Consider the following 16749-nt stretch of genomic DNA (forward strand, 5'->3'; position numbering starts at 1 on the left):
AAAGCCCTAGAGTGGAAGTCAGGTAACCTAAGTTCTGCTTCTCTTTGTATATTACAGATCTGTATACATTTGCACAAGGGATGTTCTCTGTCTGGTTTTCAGTTCCCTCATCCATCAAATGAAGTTGATAGACAAGCTGACATCTAAAGTCCTTGACAGTTCAAATATTATAACTGTTAGTGTTAGAAAAGCAGCTTAGAAATGTGTTGGATATAAGGGTTAGGATTAAAAAATAAATTATATGAACAATTTGCTACATTTACACCGTACTTTTAACTTTTAAATGCTTTTATGTAGCCATTCATTTCCTCAAATTATTCATTCTGTCTCTAAGATAATTGAAAATGTGCATGAGACAAGGGTCTGACCGTACCATTTCTATTTTTTTTTTCCTTTTTATGCCAAATGGAAGAAATTTCTCAGTAACTTTCACAGTTAATTTGAAAAAAATCTGAAACTATCTAAGCACTGTGCTTTGTCCATGGAAAGAACTCAATAAATGTTGAATGAGTGAATGAAAAGTAGATTGAACAGCAATATGGCATTTTTTCCCCTGACTCACTGTACAAATCCAATCTTAGAATATATTTCTCAGGTGGTGATGCAGCTATTAGGACTGGGATGAAGGAGGGAGGGAGAGACAGAGAGACACAGAGACAGAGAGAGGGAGAAAGACAGAGAGACACAGAGAGAGGGAGAAAGACAGAGAGACAGAAAGAGAGAGAGACAGAGAGAGAGAGAGAGAGAGACAGAGAGAGAGAGAGAGAGATTCCCAGAACCTAAAAGAAACCACATAACTTTTATTTTAATAATGATTACCATGTGTATAGCACTTGCCATCTGCCAAACACTGTGTCAGGCATTTTATAAATATTTCTAACAGGAGGAAAATGATGGAAGAATATCATAAAGATAAAGTCACCTCCTTTGAGATTCAAGAAAATAGGAAATATTTTAAAAATGAAATCCAGGAATGGGGATGATTCATACTTCAGAACTTTAGTGGATTTATGATTATTAGAATGGCCTCTCACCCCATAAATGCAGATTGCATCCCTTCCATTCCTTCTCATCCTGCAGGATTCTTGTCCAGGTTCTTCTGTCAATCTTGAAGAAAGGAGCAAGGTAACACACTAGGGAGCTTTCTGTTGATCTTTTAATATTATGTGTAGATTGATATAATATTCAAACTGTCCATCTGGTACCCTTTACTATCCACTATATGGCTGAGCCACTTCTCTTTACCAGTGATCAATTTTCATGATTCTACATTTTAGGATAATTTTTATATGCAAATTATCATTAATAATTTGGTGCAACTTGCTTATATCTGCCATGTATCTTTTACATGGCCCTTTGAATAGACTTAGCATAGATGTATGTTAGTGAACTCCTTAGAAGTATAAAAAAAAATGGGGAAAACCTTTGTCCTGAAGGTCAGAGGAACCTTGGTGAGTTAAATTATCCAAACAGTACAAAGGGATATATAATCATAGATCTGGAACAAGAAGCAAACTTAGAGGACATTAATTTTTTCCCTCTCATTGCACAGATAAGAACACTGAATATCATGGATATTCAATGACTTACTCGAATTCAAACACACATAGTAATCCTCAGATGTGATTTGAAACCAGGTCCTCTCATAGAAGAACCAGTGCATGTTCCACTATACCACACTGAATATCTGTAAGAGATTTTTCTTACTCCACTTTTCATTTAGTTGGTTCCATTTAACTACACCTTGCTATGAACTGTGCACTGTTATCCTTCTTTTTACTTTATAGAGTTGCAGCTTAACATCGTTTATTTTCTTTTCCTCTTAGACTGGCAGATTGCTACGCTGGCATTACTCTTGGGGGGTGCTGCCATCATTCTCATTGCCTTCCTGGTTGGCTTGATATCGATTTGTGTGGGATCTCGGAGACGTTTCTATAGACCAGTTGCAGTTATGCTTTTTGCAGCAGGTAAATATATTCATATTTCCCATGTCTGCGTTAAAAATTCATGAGACTCTCTAAGTCTTCATTGTCCATGCAGAGGTAGTACATCTATATTGTATCCCATACAAATTTCGTGACATTTGCTATGTTTCAAGTAAATTGGATTAGATATTAGCAGATTATTAGTTTTTCTGGTGTGTTTAATATTTTAAAAGTCAAAAGTTCAAAACTTCTAGACCAAATATGAATAAATAGTACCACTTGAATGTACCACTTGCCTTAGTAACTGTAACAGATTTATTTACTAACAGTGCCCCCTTTTTTTCCTCAAAGAGGGTTTTATTTCTGGAACTTCCCTTTTAGTCTTATTGAAATCTTAATAAATCAGTTTTCTTTCTTTTTTTTTTCTCCTACAACTTGAAGCTAGGAAGTTAATTCCAAACTCTGTACCATCATATGTAATTCAGTGTGAAAATAAATCTGATAAATTTTAAAATTTTTGATTTCTGTCCTGTGCCACCAATAAGTCAGTTGTGAAATGTCAGTTAATATATGCTTCTTGATTGAACAACTCTCACAATATGAAAGTCTGCAGATTTAAAGCAACACCAATGAAATAGATGTTTAAAATCACAGGGAGACATTCAGAAAGTGCCTCACTGACTAAGAAAAAGGTGAGCCATTTCTTTAATGAGATTAGTAACTCCTATTAACAATTACTTTGTTAAATATTATGACTTGATCTGAAATATATACATTTGTATCTTGAGGTGAATTCCATTCATTCTGTCAATCACATTTATGTCAAAGCCAGCAGTATCGCCTATCCAATAGTGAATAATGAATAGAATGTTAGAACCATGTTAGCTTCTAGATGGATTTTTAAAAGTCATTAAAATGATAGTAATAGATCGGTGGTTATTGAATTTGAAGGGTATTAAGAATAAAAAAGAAGAAAGGGAAAAAATGATAAAGTGTTCTGCTGCCCCCTACTGTTTATGTTCATGTTTTTACTTCGATAACTAGACAGAAAGATCTCTTAGGTCAGGAAAGATTGCTATAGAAGATAATACAGTGAAACCACCACACTTTACGGCTAAAAAACTGGGGCCCAGAGATGTAAAGTCATCATAAGAATGGAAGAATAAAAATAAGAGGCTCATGATGTCATTGACTTCAGTCTAGAAGGGAACTCAAAGGTAACCTAGTCAAATTCCTTATTTGGAATTTAAGAAATTGAATTCTAAAGACGTGGAGTGACTTAACCAAGGTCACACAAGCGATATGTAGTAGAGTAAGGATTGGATGCCAAGTCCTCCAGAACTCAACTCCCAATCAGGGAAGTTGGTTGTTAGTTAATTTTAATATTGTAATTTTCAGTTTTATTATATTATTTTTACTATCAATTGTTATTATAATGATGATAATTTAATTATTATTTTTCAAAAACAGATTCTATTTCACTAAACAAATATTACTGTAGCAACATTCCAAGTTGTGGAAAAAAAGCATTTCTAAGTCCCTGGAAACAAAATTCTCTTATGACTATTTTAATGAAACATTAATAGTCCCTCACAGTCCCTAGAACTGCAGCTTAATTTTGGCTTTCAGTCTTATTCTTGCTTCAGGAGTATTGAGTAAAATGAAATAACTTGAATCTCCTTGGAATTCCATTTTAACTGAATTTGATTTTCATAACTATGGCTTGCTTGCCTAAGTATTTAGAAAAAGTTATTGACACAATTAATGATATAGCAATATATATTAAAGTGTTTTTATTTGGGTATATGTTACACACGTATGTGATACATATGTGTGCCTCTATGTATACATATATTTATGTGTCTATATACATATGTAGAGGGAGGGAGGGAGGAGAGATGGATAGACAGAGACAGACAGAGATACAAGGAGAATTATTTTTCTATTTATCATTTTACCAAAGTAATAAAATTGTATTTCTTCTTGTGACTTTGTTAGCCATTGACCTCATCTTTAATACCTTTGTGATAGCTCTAAAGATCTGGTGGAGGGAAAAAATCCATCACATGCATGAACCAGAATGGTTTGTCATAGCAATTAGAATTTTCAAGTTTTCTTTCAAAGAAAAGTTCATGTTTTTTTAATATGCAGCTTAAGATATAATATTGCTTTTCTTTGCTTCGTGTAGCTTTGTTACCAAATAAGCTACAACTTAGGTGCAGATAAATGGAAGGGAAGCTATGTGATACAGTTGATAGAGCTCTGGACCTGGAGTTAGGAAGACTCACCTTTATTAGTTCAAATCCGGCCTCAGACTCTTACAAGCTCTGGGATACTGGAGAAGTCACTTAACTTTGTTTATCTTAGTTTCTTGATCTATAAAATGATCCAGAGAAGAAAATGGCAAACTACTCGAGAGCTCTGCCAAAGAAAACCCAAATAGGGTCACAGAGTCCTACATGACTGAAATGACTAAACAACCACAAAAAAGCTACTACTATGGCATACCACATGGGCTAGAGGAAAGTATACTGACTATGGGGTCAGGAGACCTGGGTTGGAATCCCAGCTTGTAACATTTAGTAGATTTTTAACAGGACAAAGTAGTTTCCTTCTTTATACTTTAGTTTCCCTAACTCAGCAAAGTTTTCATGAATAAAACAAGTGCTGTGAATGTCTAAAAGGATTAGATAGCTGTGAACTAATAGGAAAATGAATCTCTTTAAAAAATATTTGATCAAGTTGTGTGAGAACCAGAACTTGAAACTAGATGCATCCACAAAAACAAAATTTAATGATTTGTTAAGTCCTGGGATTTTTGTAAATGCACCTAGCAGTTTTCAAACTATTGTAACCCCAAATTAAAATTATAATAACATCATTCAAGCACAGTATCTTTCTAATGCTGTCACTTCATTTAACTCAGTCTCTTTTGACATGCTGTGAATATATGAGTTCTTGAAAGAATCATTAACTTCAAGCTCATTATGCATTTAAACAGGGTAGAACTTCATGGTTATTTGTAACAGGAGGTCAGTTTTTCCTTTTCTATTTGGAAAATTTTATTAAAAGTCCTTATAGCTGATTCCTGGAAATTATATTCATTGAAATACATCCATCATGTTCCTATGGCAAAATGGAGAGAATTAGAAAATTTGCTCACTAAAAATCAGGCACTGACCAGAAAAGGCTTTATTCTAAATGCACTAAAGTAATATACCTGTTAATATGGATGTTACTTCAACATGGAAAGTATTAGGTTTGCAGCGCTTGATCAGAATCCTGTCTGTCTCTTCCTAGCTGTGTGACCATGGATGGGTCACTTAACTTTTCTGTCTTTGATACCTTAATGTCAAAATGAAGTGATTGAACTAATTACCCAACCCTGAAGGATGCTTCATCTCTTGACTCCCTACATTTTCATTTGCTCTCCCCTGCTCTCATACTGGGGGTCTTCAGCATATTGACAATTCTCCTTCAAACACCCTAATCACTCAATTCCTCAACCTGTTCACCTCCACTCCCCCTCAGCCACACACATAAATGTGGAAAAACCTTTGAGAGTTCCATCATCCAATAATGCACCATGATCATATTCAAGAATTCCAAACTATGCTTACCCGACCATAATTTCTTGGCTTTCCTCTTCTCTTTCTTCTTTCCCTTATTAAATCTTATTCACTGCCCAGAATGTCATCTTCAGTCCCTTGACCCCTTAATTCTCTCTCAAGCCATCTCCCCTATATGAGTCACTTTCTTTTCTTTCTCCTATCTTGAACTTTTGGTGAACCACTTCACTTCTACCTACCCTCTTCATTCCCTTCCCTATACACATATACTGCTAAGGGTGTATCATAGTATGCATCTGTGTTTTCTGACCGTTGTGACAGTCTTCATTACCTCCTCCTTTAATTTTCTTATACAACTTCTAAGTGAATATGGGGGTCTATCATCACTAGCTCATATAGAGTCAGTAGGATACTGCTTACTGCATTCTTCTGCATACAAAGCTAGTAGATTGGTCATATTGTTACTTATTTGCATAGAATAATCTCTAAAAGCTTGCTGTACAAAAGGATTCTGACTAATACCTAGAAATTTCAAGCAAACCACACACCATCTGTGGATATTCTTCTGGCCCCTGGATCACTGATATTCACCATCCAAGTTATTAATGATTCTCTCATCCTTTGGATGAACCAATTCAAAATATTTGTGACCTTCTGCTGAGTAAAATCCTCAATTATCTCCCTAAACACTATGTTGCCCCCCTGGTTCTTCTGCTTGTACTTTAGTATTGGATCTGCTTCTTCCTGAGATACCTCTCCCTCTAACATTGTTTTATTTTCCAGTTCTGACTTTGTTACATTTTCCTCCCACACACTCTCCTGGCAGGCATAGCCATGGCAACTAGCCTGGATCTGTACAAAGGCTGTAAATATATTTCTTTTGACTGCTTTTCTCTTCTGACCTAAATGAACAGCTTTTTTTTCTACCACCTGAGACCCTCCAGTTTGCTCTTTTTAAAGGAGAGTCCAAATACTGAGAATTCCCATACAAACTAGCTAACTTTTTGTTCCATCTGAATTTTTCCTTCAGCACCTCCTCTCTTCTTTTACACATAATATGGTAACCTATTAATAAAATCCAGCTTCTCCTACACACCCCTGACAGTTCTTTCCCTGGTTTTATTGGTAATTTTTGCAAACATCTTTCCAATTAGCTAGGTTCTCCCTTCTGTAACCTCAGTTTTCAGGTTTCACAGGGTCCAGGAATAAGGTAAATCCTCCCATCCTGGCATATTAATTTCTAAAGCCTTTCTGCAATCCTATTCATGACAGTAAATGTATCACCAAGGAAAAATTCACAGCACTGATGGTGACTATGAATATGCTGGCATAGTATATCCAAATTACAAAGTATAACACACTCTCCATGTAGAAGGCAAAAGAAAAACATTTATTCACAGAGTAGAAAGCCAGATCTCAACATCAGAAAGCCAAATTTGTCATAGTAACCAAGGATTCAATACACATTAGCACTGCAAGGGAAAAAGCCATTCCCGAGCCTTTACCCCTTCAATACCTCTGCTGAGGGCCTTCCCACAAACAAACACTCACAAGACCAGCTGTGCCTACCTGTGTCCTCTCTCCTCCACTCTAACTGCTCTCACCAACTTCCTCCCAGTGCTGCTCCATTCTTCCTGTTTCATACATTCAACAAGCTTTCCCACAACATATGACTTAGGCTTCCATGTGATTTAAGCAGGTCACATAGGCCTTTTAATGAACAGGAAAGGTCTTCCCATTTAAATTACCATTATATCCTCCTAAATACCCAATGTTCTCTTAATTGACAACTGCCCTGCTCTTTGTCTCAGTCTTTACTTTTTTTGACTTCTCTTCAACCTTTGACATTTGCTCACCCTCTTCTCTGTAATATTCCCTTCTCCTGAGTGTTTTAGGATACCACTCTCTCCTGATTCTCCTTCTAACTATCAGACTGCTCCTTCTCAGTGTCCTTTTCTGAATTCTCCTCTACCAACTGGTGTCAAAAATAACTAAAGGTTGGGTTGAAACATCAACAGTCATAGAATTTAATCTGAATTCTACTCTGTATAAGTCTCAGCTATTTGAATCTATTTACCTAGCAGCAAATTTAGTTTGGGCTGAATGATAATTAAAAGCTCTTTAAATCATAAAGTTAAGCAAATGAATAAGATTTTTCATGAAATGGTTCTGTCCTTATAAGGCAGGATTATTTAAATATATAAAATATTATAGTCAGTAGTGTGCTAGTAAGTGTTTAACAATGGGATCTCAAAAAATAAAACTGTGAATTGTAGAAACAACATGCTTTTAAGTTTAATCATTATTGACATTTCCTATGTCATTTTCTTAAGTCTTGGTAATAAACAAAATAATAAATGAAGCTCTGATTTGTAGTATTTGCTAAGGTGTCAGTTTTCACACTGGAAATTTAATACCCAGCTCTTATGAGCCTATTTGAACTATCTCCAGCCCTGAGAATTGCAACTGATATCTGTTATGCTTCAATGATTTGATAATAAGATAAAAAAAATGTTGATGCTATTAGGGCCTTTCCATGGGAAAGAACACTGCCCTTTTTAAGCTCTATTTTGCCTTGACCCATCCTATTTCTAAAATCTTTGAAGAAATTTATGTGACAGTTTATATAAGCAAAATGGGGGGGAAGGGACACCTAAATCTAAATTACTTATATTAAGAGGGGAAAAAACATTTCATAACTAGAAGATTATTTTTTTAAGGATCCATTTTATTATGTGCATTTTTCTCTATGATTTCAGAGAGAGTAGAACAATTCAGGGCAATAAAGATTTTTTAATATAATTTTAATCTGGCAGTAATATAATAAAAGTTTATCCCTGAATAGCTTTATAAAGCATTAATACCAGTTGAGCTTCTTGTAAGTGTGTTCCCTCTTTTCCACAAGAGGAAACTTGTATGACTACATTACTGTGCCTAGGAGGCCAAATATTTGCTTAAGTAAATTAAAACACACTGAGATGGATGTTAAAAATAATCACTGTAAACACCTCACTCTAGGGAGTAGATGGTTCACAGAAAAGAAAACGGGATATAAAATTTCGTATCATTATCCCTATTCCATGCCCACGTATGTCAATAACCATATAATATCTGTGAGGATTTTCATCAAAGATTTTTTATAGGTCTATGTGGGATGTACTTATTCATTTGAATTCCATTTCTTTTGGATAATAGATAATTAAAAAAATATATCTTTGTTATAAAATTTTGTTTTGTTTTGTTTCAAATGTAGTAGTGGTAGCCAGTATGTGATTTCATTAGTATGGAGCAGTTTTCTGGTATGAGAAGTTATCTTCATGGGTTCAGACGAACAACTCAAGTATTAGTCTAAAAGAGTTTTATTGTGTTACTACAGGCTTATGTAAACTATATGTGTCAGAATCAGCAACTGAGTTCAAGTCTTCCTATATGTCAGCTCATCATCATCATGATTCTAATTAAAATTTGATTAAAATTAATTCTTTGCTAAATTTAAGACCGTAGGCTGTGAAATTGCCCTCTTTCATACAGAGGCACAAAGGCAGTTGGAAAATTCTGAAAAAAAAAAAATCTTTTTTTTTCCATGTTAATACCTTTTTGCTGGAATAATAGTCCAGCATGTTAGCACAAATGAAATCTAAAATTTGTGCCAGATTATTTCATAAGCACAGGCAAGGTTTGATTTGTATTTTTGATAATTACTTGAACTTGAAAAAAGAGAGTCTTATTTTCCAGGAAGAAATTTGCCCATTTCACTTAAGTTTGAAGGCATCTGAGGGGTCAGGTTGAAATCTTCCATTGACCCATAGTGAGTTGCCTGCTGGCTTGTTTAGAATAGTGCATATCTAGTTCAATATAAATCTTTTGGTGACCCAAGGCTATGCTTTAAAGAAAGTAATGGATTTTAAGTATTCCTTTCTTCAACAATTTAATCTGTTCCACCCATTTTTTCTTAGTGATAGAAGAGAAAGTTTTGAATTTATTTTTTTTCAGCACACACACTAAAAAATGGCTGACTGATTATAAGAAGCATTGCCACTTTTTGACAACTCATTTTGGAGTTTTATTGTAGACTTTCCAAGAACATAAATCACAATGAGAATGATGACCTTTTGCTGACAGTTTGATTGAATAGAATATTCAGCACTTTCATATGATTAAACAGATTTTCTCTCATAATATTGTCCCTTCTGTAAAGGGTAATGAACTGCGAACATTGCTAGATTACAGTTTGCTTTCCTGTTGTACTCTCTTTCAATGCAATTCTTGTGTGTGTGTGTGTGTGTGTGTGTGTGTGTGTGTGTGTGTTTTACTTTCCTGAGATTTATAGGCTCTCAAAAGAAACAGTTAACAAGGATTTTTTGAATACTTACATTGTAAATTTATTTCAGAAAGGTTTGTGTCTCTTTAAAAATCTGAAACAAGTGTGATTTTCACACACGTGGTACAAAGATCCCTTTACAATAAAAGTATACTAGCAATTACAATACTTATGCAAGCTATTGCAATGGTCAGCGCACAGAACTTCCTGGCAGAAGCCATAGATTTCAGCTCTTTGTGGCTTTCAAGAGAATATACCCCCAGAGAAGTCTAATGGGACAGAGTCAGCATTCAAGAACAGAAATGGTTCTTGTGAGAGAGGTGACCTATTTGGTGTGAGAAATAGGACAGGATAGAAAGCAGCTATTCCAGAGCATGTGGTTTCAATTTCACAATGAACCCATAATTTTGCATCTCTAAGAGTTTTCAGAAAAGAATCCTCATTCACATCTAAAACAGCAAAGAACAAAAAGGTTCTTACTTTCCCTCTTCCACACCCTATTTCCTATCTTATGAAGTAGTTGCTGTATTAAAATGGGACCCTTAGTGATGAGGATGTTTGAGCCTGATAATATCTCTCAAGGGATTTATTGCCATCATCTCATCTTTTTTTAGGGAGATGAACATAATCCTTAGGAGGGCAGAAACTGTATCAGGAAGTTCTGTTCCTCCATTATTATTTTTTTTTAGCACAAAGCTTGGACCATAGTAAAATGTGCACATTTAAGTACACATTGAATTCAATTGACTAAGAAAGAAAGAAAATATACACATATAGCCTAGGAGGAAGTTAGGTTTTAGTACATAATGTAAAACACATGAAGCAATTTTTTGGCTTAAAATTGCCCCTTATTTTTTTTTTATTTTTACATACTCTTACTAGAATTATGTAAAGAATGATCTTATATCATGGTAGCATATAGAAAATTTAACACTTGTGTCAGAGCATTTCATTAACACAAATAATACTTGATTTGTGCTTTCAGTAAATGCTTAGACTAGAGATGGGTTCTCATTTTCCATGAAGAAATAATCTGCCTTTTCCATTTAAGTATAATTAATAAAAATCAACCAGAACAAAGTAATGTTTAACATAAGAAAGAAGGTGGAGTTATGACATCAGAGAGGTTTCCTCAGAAGGTGGTTTTGGAGCCTGGTTTTGAGGTAGGTAAGAGGCAAAAATTATAAAGAGAAAAGGAAAGGACATTTCAAGGAAGGAGAACGACATAGAGAAGGACATTTTGGTGGGAATTTTGCAAATCATGCATGTTGGGAAACCAGTTAAATGGATTGTCTTGGTTTTAAATGCAGAGGTAGCTTCAAAAGAGGAGATGAGAGAGGTTTAAATGAGAAATAATAGAAAGTTATATGATAGGCTGAGCAGTTTGGGTTTGTTCCCAGAGAATGAATTTGAGCTCCTTCATTTCTAAGTAGCATAAAATAAGGGCAGGAATTTTTGCTGGACTCTATCCCTTAAAAATCAGGTCAGTATTTGTTAAGTTTCTCTTTCATTCCTGTCACTGTGTTGGCTCTATGGTTACAAATTCAATGAGTGAAACAATCTCTACTTATAAGGAGCTTACATACTAATGGGGAAGATAATGAGAAAAAAATACGCACATATATTCATATGTATGTATATAAAGACTGTATAAATGACTAAAAAAGAATAAATGAAAAGTAGTTAAATATGACATATTTTGGGAGAGCAAGCACTAGCAGGTGAGAAATCAGTTTTTTCATCTATAAAATGGGAAATACAATAACACTCACTCCTTGGAGTTATTTTTAGGATAAAATGACAATGTCTGTAAAGCATTTTGCAATCTCTGAAATGCTATATTAATGCTTGCTATTATTCTTTTTTTATTAAATATTTTTTAGGCAGCTAGGTGGTGCAGTAGATAGAGCACTGGACCTGGATTCAGGAATATCTGAATTCAAATTTGACCACAGACACTTACTAGTTGTGTGACCTTAGCAAGTCACTTAACCTTGTTTGCCTCATTTTCCTCATCTTCTCCATGAGCTGGAGAACACGATGGCAAATGAATTCAGTATCTTTCTAAGAAAACCCCATAACACTTACTGAATAAGAACAACAGATATTTTTTCATTGAAGACAAATAATTTCATGTTAAGTATGACATAATGGTTAATATCACATAATTCACCAGCTTGATTAAGTCACATATTTTGGTGTTTGTTAACATCAGATAAATTTGTGTAATAAATCCCAGTGTTCTATTGGATGAAATGTACAATAGTTCAACTTTTTTTCTATTTTTTAAAAATATTACTTGGAAGTTTATAACACCTTGTCCTAATTCAGATTGGTTTTCTTTCAGTTGTTCTACAGGTATGCAGCCTTGTCCTCTACCCAATCAAGTTCATTGAAACTGTGAGCCTGAAAATTTACCATGAGTTCAACTGGGGTTATGGTCTGGCTTGGGGTGCAACTATATTTTCATTTGGGGGTGCCATCCTTTATTGCCTGAACCCAAAGAACTATGAAGACTATTACTAGAAACAAGAATCTCCAAAGAAAATATAAACAAAGGATTATTACATCTTTTCTAACTTATGGTTTTCTAGAACATTTGTGGAGCATCAAAACAGTTTGATCTATTGACTTACAATTTTCTGCCCTTTGGCTGCTGACATTATAAACAGCTTTTCCATATATTTTGAGGACCTGCAGAAATTAAGAGAGCTGATTAAACTTAAGCAAATGCTGCAAGCTTCCAATATGTTAATGTCATTTCACTTGACAAGCTGAGGATCCGACAGACCATTGCCTGAAAAATAGTGGGGGAAAAAAATGCCCACATCTCCTCTTGCCTGCAGGTGAACAGCTGGCATAGGCTCCATTTCAAAGTTTCTTAACAAGGGTAAGGATTTGGCTGTCAATAGTCTTCTTTAACAAGCTTATCCTATCCAGTCACTGCATTGGTCCTTGGTCACTTGCTTAATAATTTCTTGAAGAATGAGCTTCCCTTTAGTATCTAATGGGAGTAGTGAATTTGACTGGTTAATGACTCAAATTCCACATTCAAGAATCCTCTAAGTGATGGAAGTTTATGCACTGGCAATCAGCAGCTCCCTGCTAGTCGTTGCAGAGAAGTGAAGTCAAGATTTGGAGACATTTGCTTTTAATTATGTGGTTAGAAGTTGTAACTCTGCCATAACTAGCATAAGGGGAAAATGGAGGGCCTCTCCTTTCTCCCCAGGCAAGAAGAAAGAAAAAAATGCATGAGTTGCATTTGTCCTAAATATTTTTAAAATCATTTTACAAACATCGCAGTAAAGAATTGTGCACATGTAATAAGATTATTTTTTTTTATAGAAAGTGATCGTTTAGTACAAATCACAAAGATACATATCCCAACTCCCTTGCACACGACATCTATTACATATAAAATCCAATATTTCCTGTAGCAAAGTGGTTTGAGCACTGACCTTGTGCACCTTGTTAAGCATATTAGACTGGTACCCCCCTTTTAGCTGACATGCCAAAATACATTTACTTAAGTCATTTGCTGTATGCTCCCTTTCGGGATGTCATTATCAGAGGATTGTTCACTGAGATGTATAAACAGAATGTTAAACCCACATGGGGTGAATTCTAAAATGAGGTCCTAAGCAAGAGTAGGTATTAGGATTATAATTTTTTTTTTCTTTGAAGCCCTTAAAGATAGAAACTGCTCTTTTAATTTCAGGAACCTCAAATATCTAGGTGCTTTTGTTTCTTAAAAAGCAGAGAGAATTATATATAGGCTAAGAATAGAGGACTACGGTTCATCTGATACTTGTGTTGTCCTCTGAATGTAAACAATTGGCTGATGATTTCATGCCTTCAACTATTCTAACGTGTTTAAAAGTGCCCCAATTTCAATCCTTCATAGACTGTTTAAGGTAAGGGAAGTGCCAACAGAAGGAAGTGTAGATTTGCAACAAAATTCATGTTGCAAACTGCTATGTTTATTTCTGTTTAATGCTTTCTAACGTGGGTACTTAAATTAATTATAAACATATTTTTATAGCACATATACAGTTCTAATATAAAAGTTAAAATACTTATTTTTGTTAAAAAAGACATGGAAATGATATATGCTAGTTGGCCCTTTTGCAGGAAGAGACAAGGAAAATCCTTTAAAATGCTCCAGTGTGCTGTTGTGTTCCATGGAGGGACTGCAGAATCCATTAACAGCGTAACTACATCTCTAGTATTAAATGCATTGGTCACAGCTCCAAACCAGGGCCCCTGCTTCTAAGCATTGTTTAAACACTGTTGCCAAAACAACAAAAACCCCACCCACCACAGCACTCTACTTTCTTATTTAAATATAGAACTTCTGTTTGTTGAATTTTCTATCTTGTAGAAACACAAATGAAATAAGAAATGAAAAGCTCAGTCTTAGCTTCAGCAAACTCAACCAAACTGGTTAAAAGTGCCTGAGGATGTCATTCTTTGGAAAATATGTGGTTCTGGGGAGGATTTTTAGAGATGGGAGGAAAATTTAATTTGATTTCCATGAAAGGCATTCAAAAATCTTTTGAACCAGTTTTCTCAGAAATACTACTAATCTCTGGCAGAGGCAGCTTTCTAGCTAATTAGGTATCATCATTGAACAGCATGAAGAACATACTGTGTAGCCATATTCAGGCTACTCAGAACAACAACACTCTATATTATGAGAGGATGCCTTTTTATTCTCAAATAATGGAAGAATAGTTCTGTGGTGCTGGCATCAATCAGTAGGGCAATTAGCCATCCAAGAGGATACAGTGTGCTGTTACGCCAATATCACATCTACAATTCTTATCAAGAGTTCATTCTCTGTCAATATGACAAGCAAAAAAAATGACAGAGAAAATGGGTTGTGGGCGAAGGCACGCATAGTTTCAAGTTACTTGGTAAAGAGTTTTCTAATATGAATTTTAAAAATTTATCTTCCTAGTGAGAAGCCCTGTATTCTATTTCTACCACTACCAACATTTGGAAATGTTTTCGTATTGACCCACCAGTTGGGTGCAAAATAGAAAACCTTAAGGATTCTGTGCACCCAATATAATATGCTTATGTTTCAGAGTAAATACAACAAAATTGCTTATCTACATTATTCATATTATGTCTGCTCTACTGTAGTCTTATTTTCTTAGAAGCAGAATTATTTCCCTTGCACAAATTCATTGTTTATCTTCCAGTTAGTTAAATGAGTGTGCGTGTGCATGCACACACACAGACACAGACATCAAGCAGGGCTCACACACGCAAACACACACAGACAGACAGACAGACACAAACACAGACACAGGCACACACACACACATCAAGCAGGGCTCACACACGCAAACACACACAGACACAGACACACGCATACACACAGACACACACACACATCAAGCAGGGCTCACACACGCAAACACACACAGACACAGACACACGCATACACACAGACACACACACACACACATCAAGCAGGGCTAGTTTAGTTGTTTGTATTTCTGAAGCTTAGCCTATTCCGTCCGGTGCTGACCTGTACCAAGCACCTCTCTTGGATTTCTTGCACAATTATGTTTTAGCTTTTGTAAGTTCAACATGTAAATTTTAAAGACATAATTATAGAGAGACTTATGTATTTGAAATATAAATGATATATATGGATTAGCATGTAACTGTATATTATTAAACATGCAATGAAATGACTGGTAAGTGAAGTCTAATCTTATGACTAGCAATGTAATTTATTCAGACGGTATTTTTGTACAGAACTGTGCACACTAACCTATTGCCTCTGTGTCCTCTTTAAAGCCTAAAACTGTGCCTAGAGATTTCATCTGTCTTTAAAAAAATTAAATTTATTTCATGCTGTTAATGGTATTAGTTTCTCTACTGTTGTTTTGTATTTATTTTGTTCAAATGTATGGTGTGCTTATTATATGTGAATTCATGGTAACATTTAAAAAACTCAGAGAACTGCTTATCTCTTCTCTACTATGGTTTTAATTTGATAATATATATCTAATTAAGCATTTCTCAACTTTTGTAGCTGACATGACATTATCTCTATGAGAAAAAATAAAGATAAAAATTGATCAAATTGATAACCTATTGTGTCCTGCACTGTCCGGACTTCTGGCCTTTTATGGTCCACAGTGCATTTGCTACTTTTAAACTAGATGTATAGATATTAGATAGATAGATAGATAGATAGATAGATAGATAGATAGATAGATAGATGGATATTTTTAATAAATTTTAAAAATGTGTCTTGATTTTTTCTTCACAATGATTATTTTTGGGCTCTCATGTCAATTCGTTTTCATTTTTTTTCTTTATTATCTGTGAGTGAATGGCAATGGAAAGAAAAATTAAAGTCTTAGAAAGTGATTTTAACTTTGTCAGGGAGAAAAAAAGAGAAGTTTCATGTCAGGGCAATTTGTGGTATATATAGATATATATGCATATATACACACACGTCGACATATATGTATGTACCTATCTCTCCTGTGTGTATGCACATATGTAATGCAATATGCCTATCATCCACATGGGCACAAAATATATAAATATGTGTTTATGCAGGTATAAATATTCACATACATACATGCATTTTTGTCCTACATTACAGTCTTGCTATACCTCCACAAAATGAGGTTGCACTGGGTGAGTAAGCAGGGGTCAATTGCATTTTTTTCCTATGAGGTCATAGATTATCTGTACATACATGTGTATACATGTGTATTTATGTTTCATATACATGTATATATACATATGCATATATATACATATACATATATAAAGCAACACAAGAGGAGCAACAGCAAATACTCTTTATACTTTTTTCTTTTCTTTTGAAGATTGTAGCTACAAGAAAGCATTTAAGTACTCTTGCCTATAGTAATTATAATTGTTCTTTTTAAATGACTTA

The 16749-nt window shown here is 34.7% G+C and overlaps 1 protein-coding gene across 1 annotated transcript in view; it reads left to right on the forward strand.

Annotated features, from left to right (window-relative positions):
• Positions 1-13918, forward strand: part of TMEM47 (transmembrane protein 47) — a 41943-nt gene extending 28025 nt beyond the window's left edge. Inside the window, exons 2-3 of the mRNA XM_072615196.1 lie at positions 1827-1967; positions 12163-13918. Of these exons, the coding sequence (XP_072471297.1) occupies positions 1827-1967; positions 12163-12341 (320 nt within the window). The 3' untranslated portion in view covers positions 12342-13918. The remainder of the gene's footprint in view (positions 1-1826; positions 1968-12162) is intronic.
• Positions 13919-16749: the final 2831 nt, after the last annotated feature.

This window comes from Notamacropus eugenii, chromosome 5 (assembly GCF_028372415.1).
Source record: "Notamacropus eugenii isolate mMacEug1 chromosome 5, mMacEug1.pri_v2, whole genome shotgun sequence".
Classification (NCBI taxonomy): Eukaryota; Metazoa; Chordata; class Mammalia; order Diprotodontia; family Macropodidae; genus Notamacropus; species Notamacropus eugenii.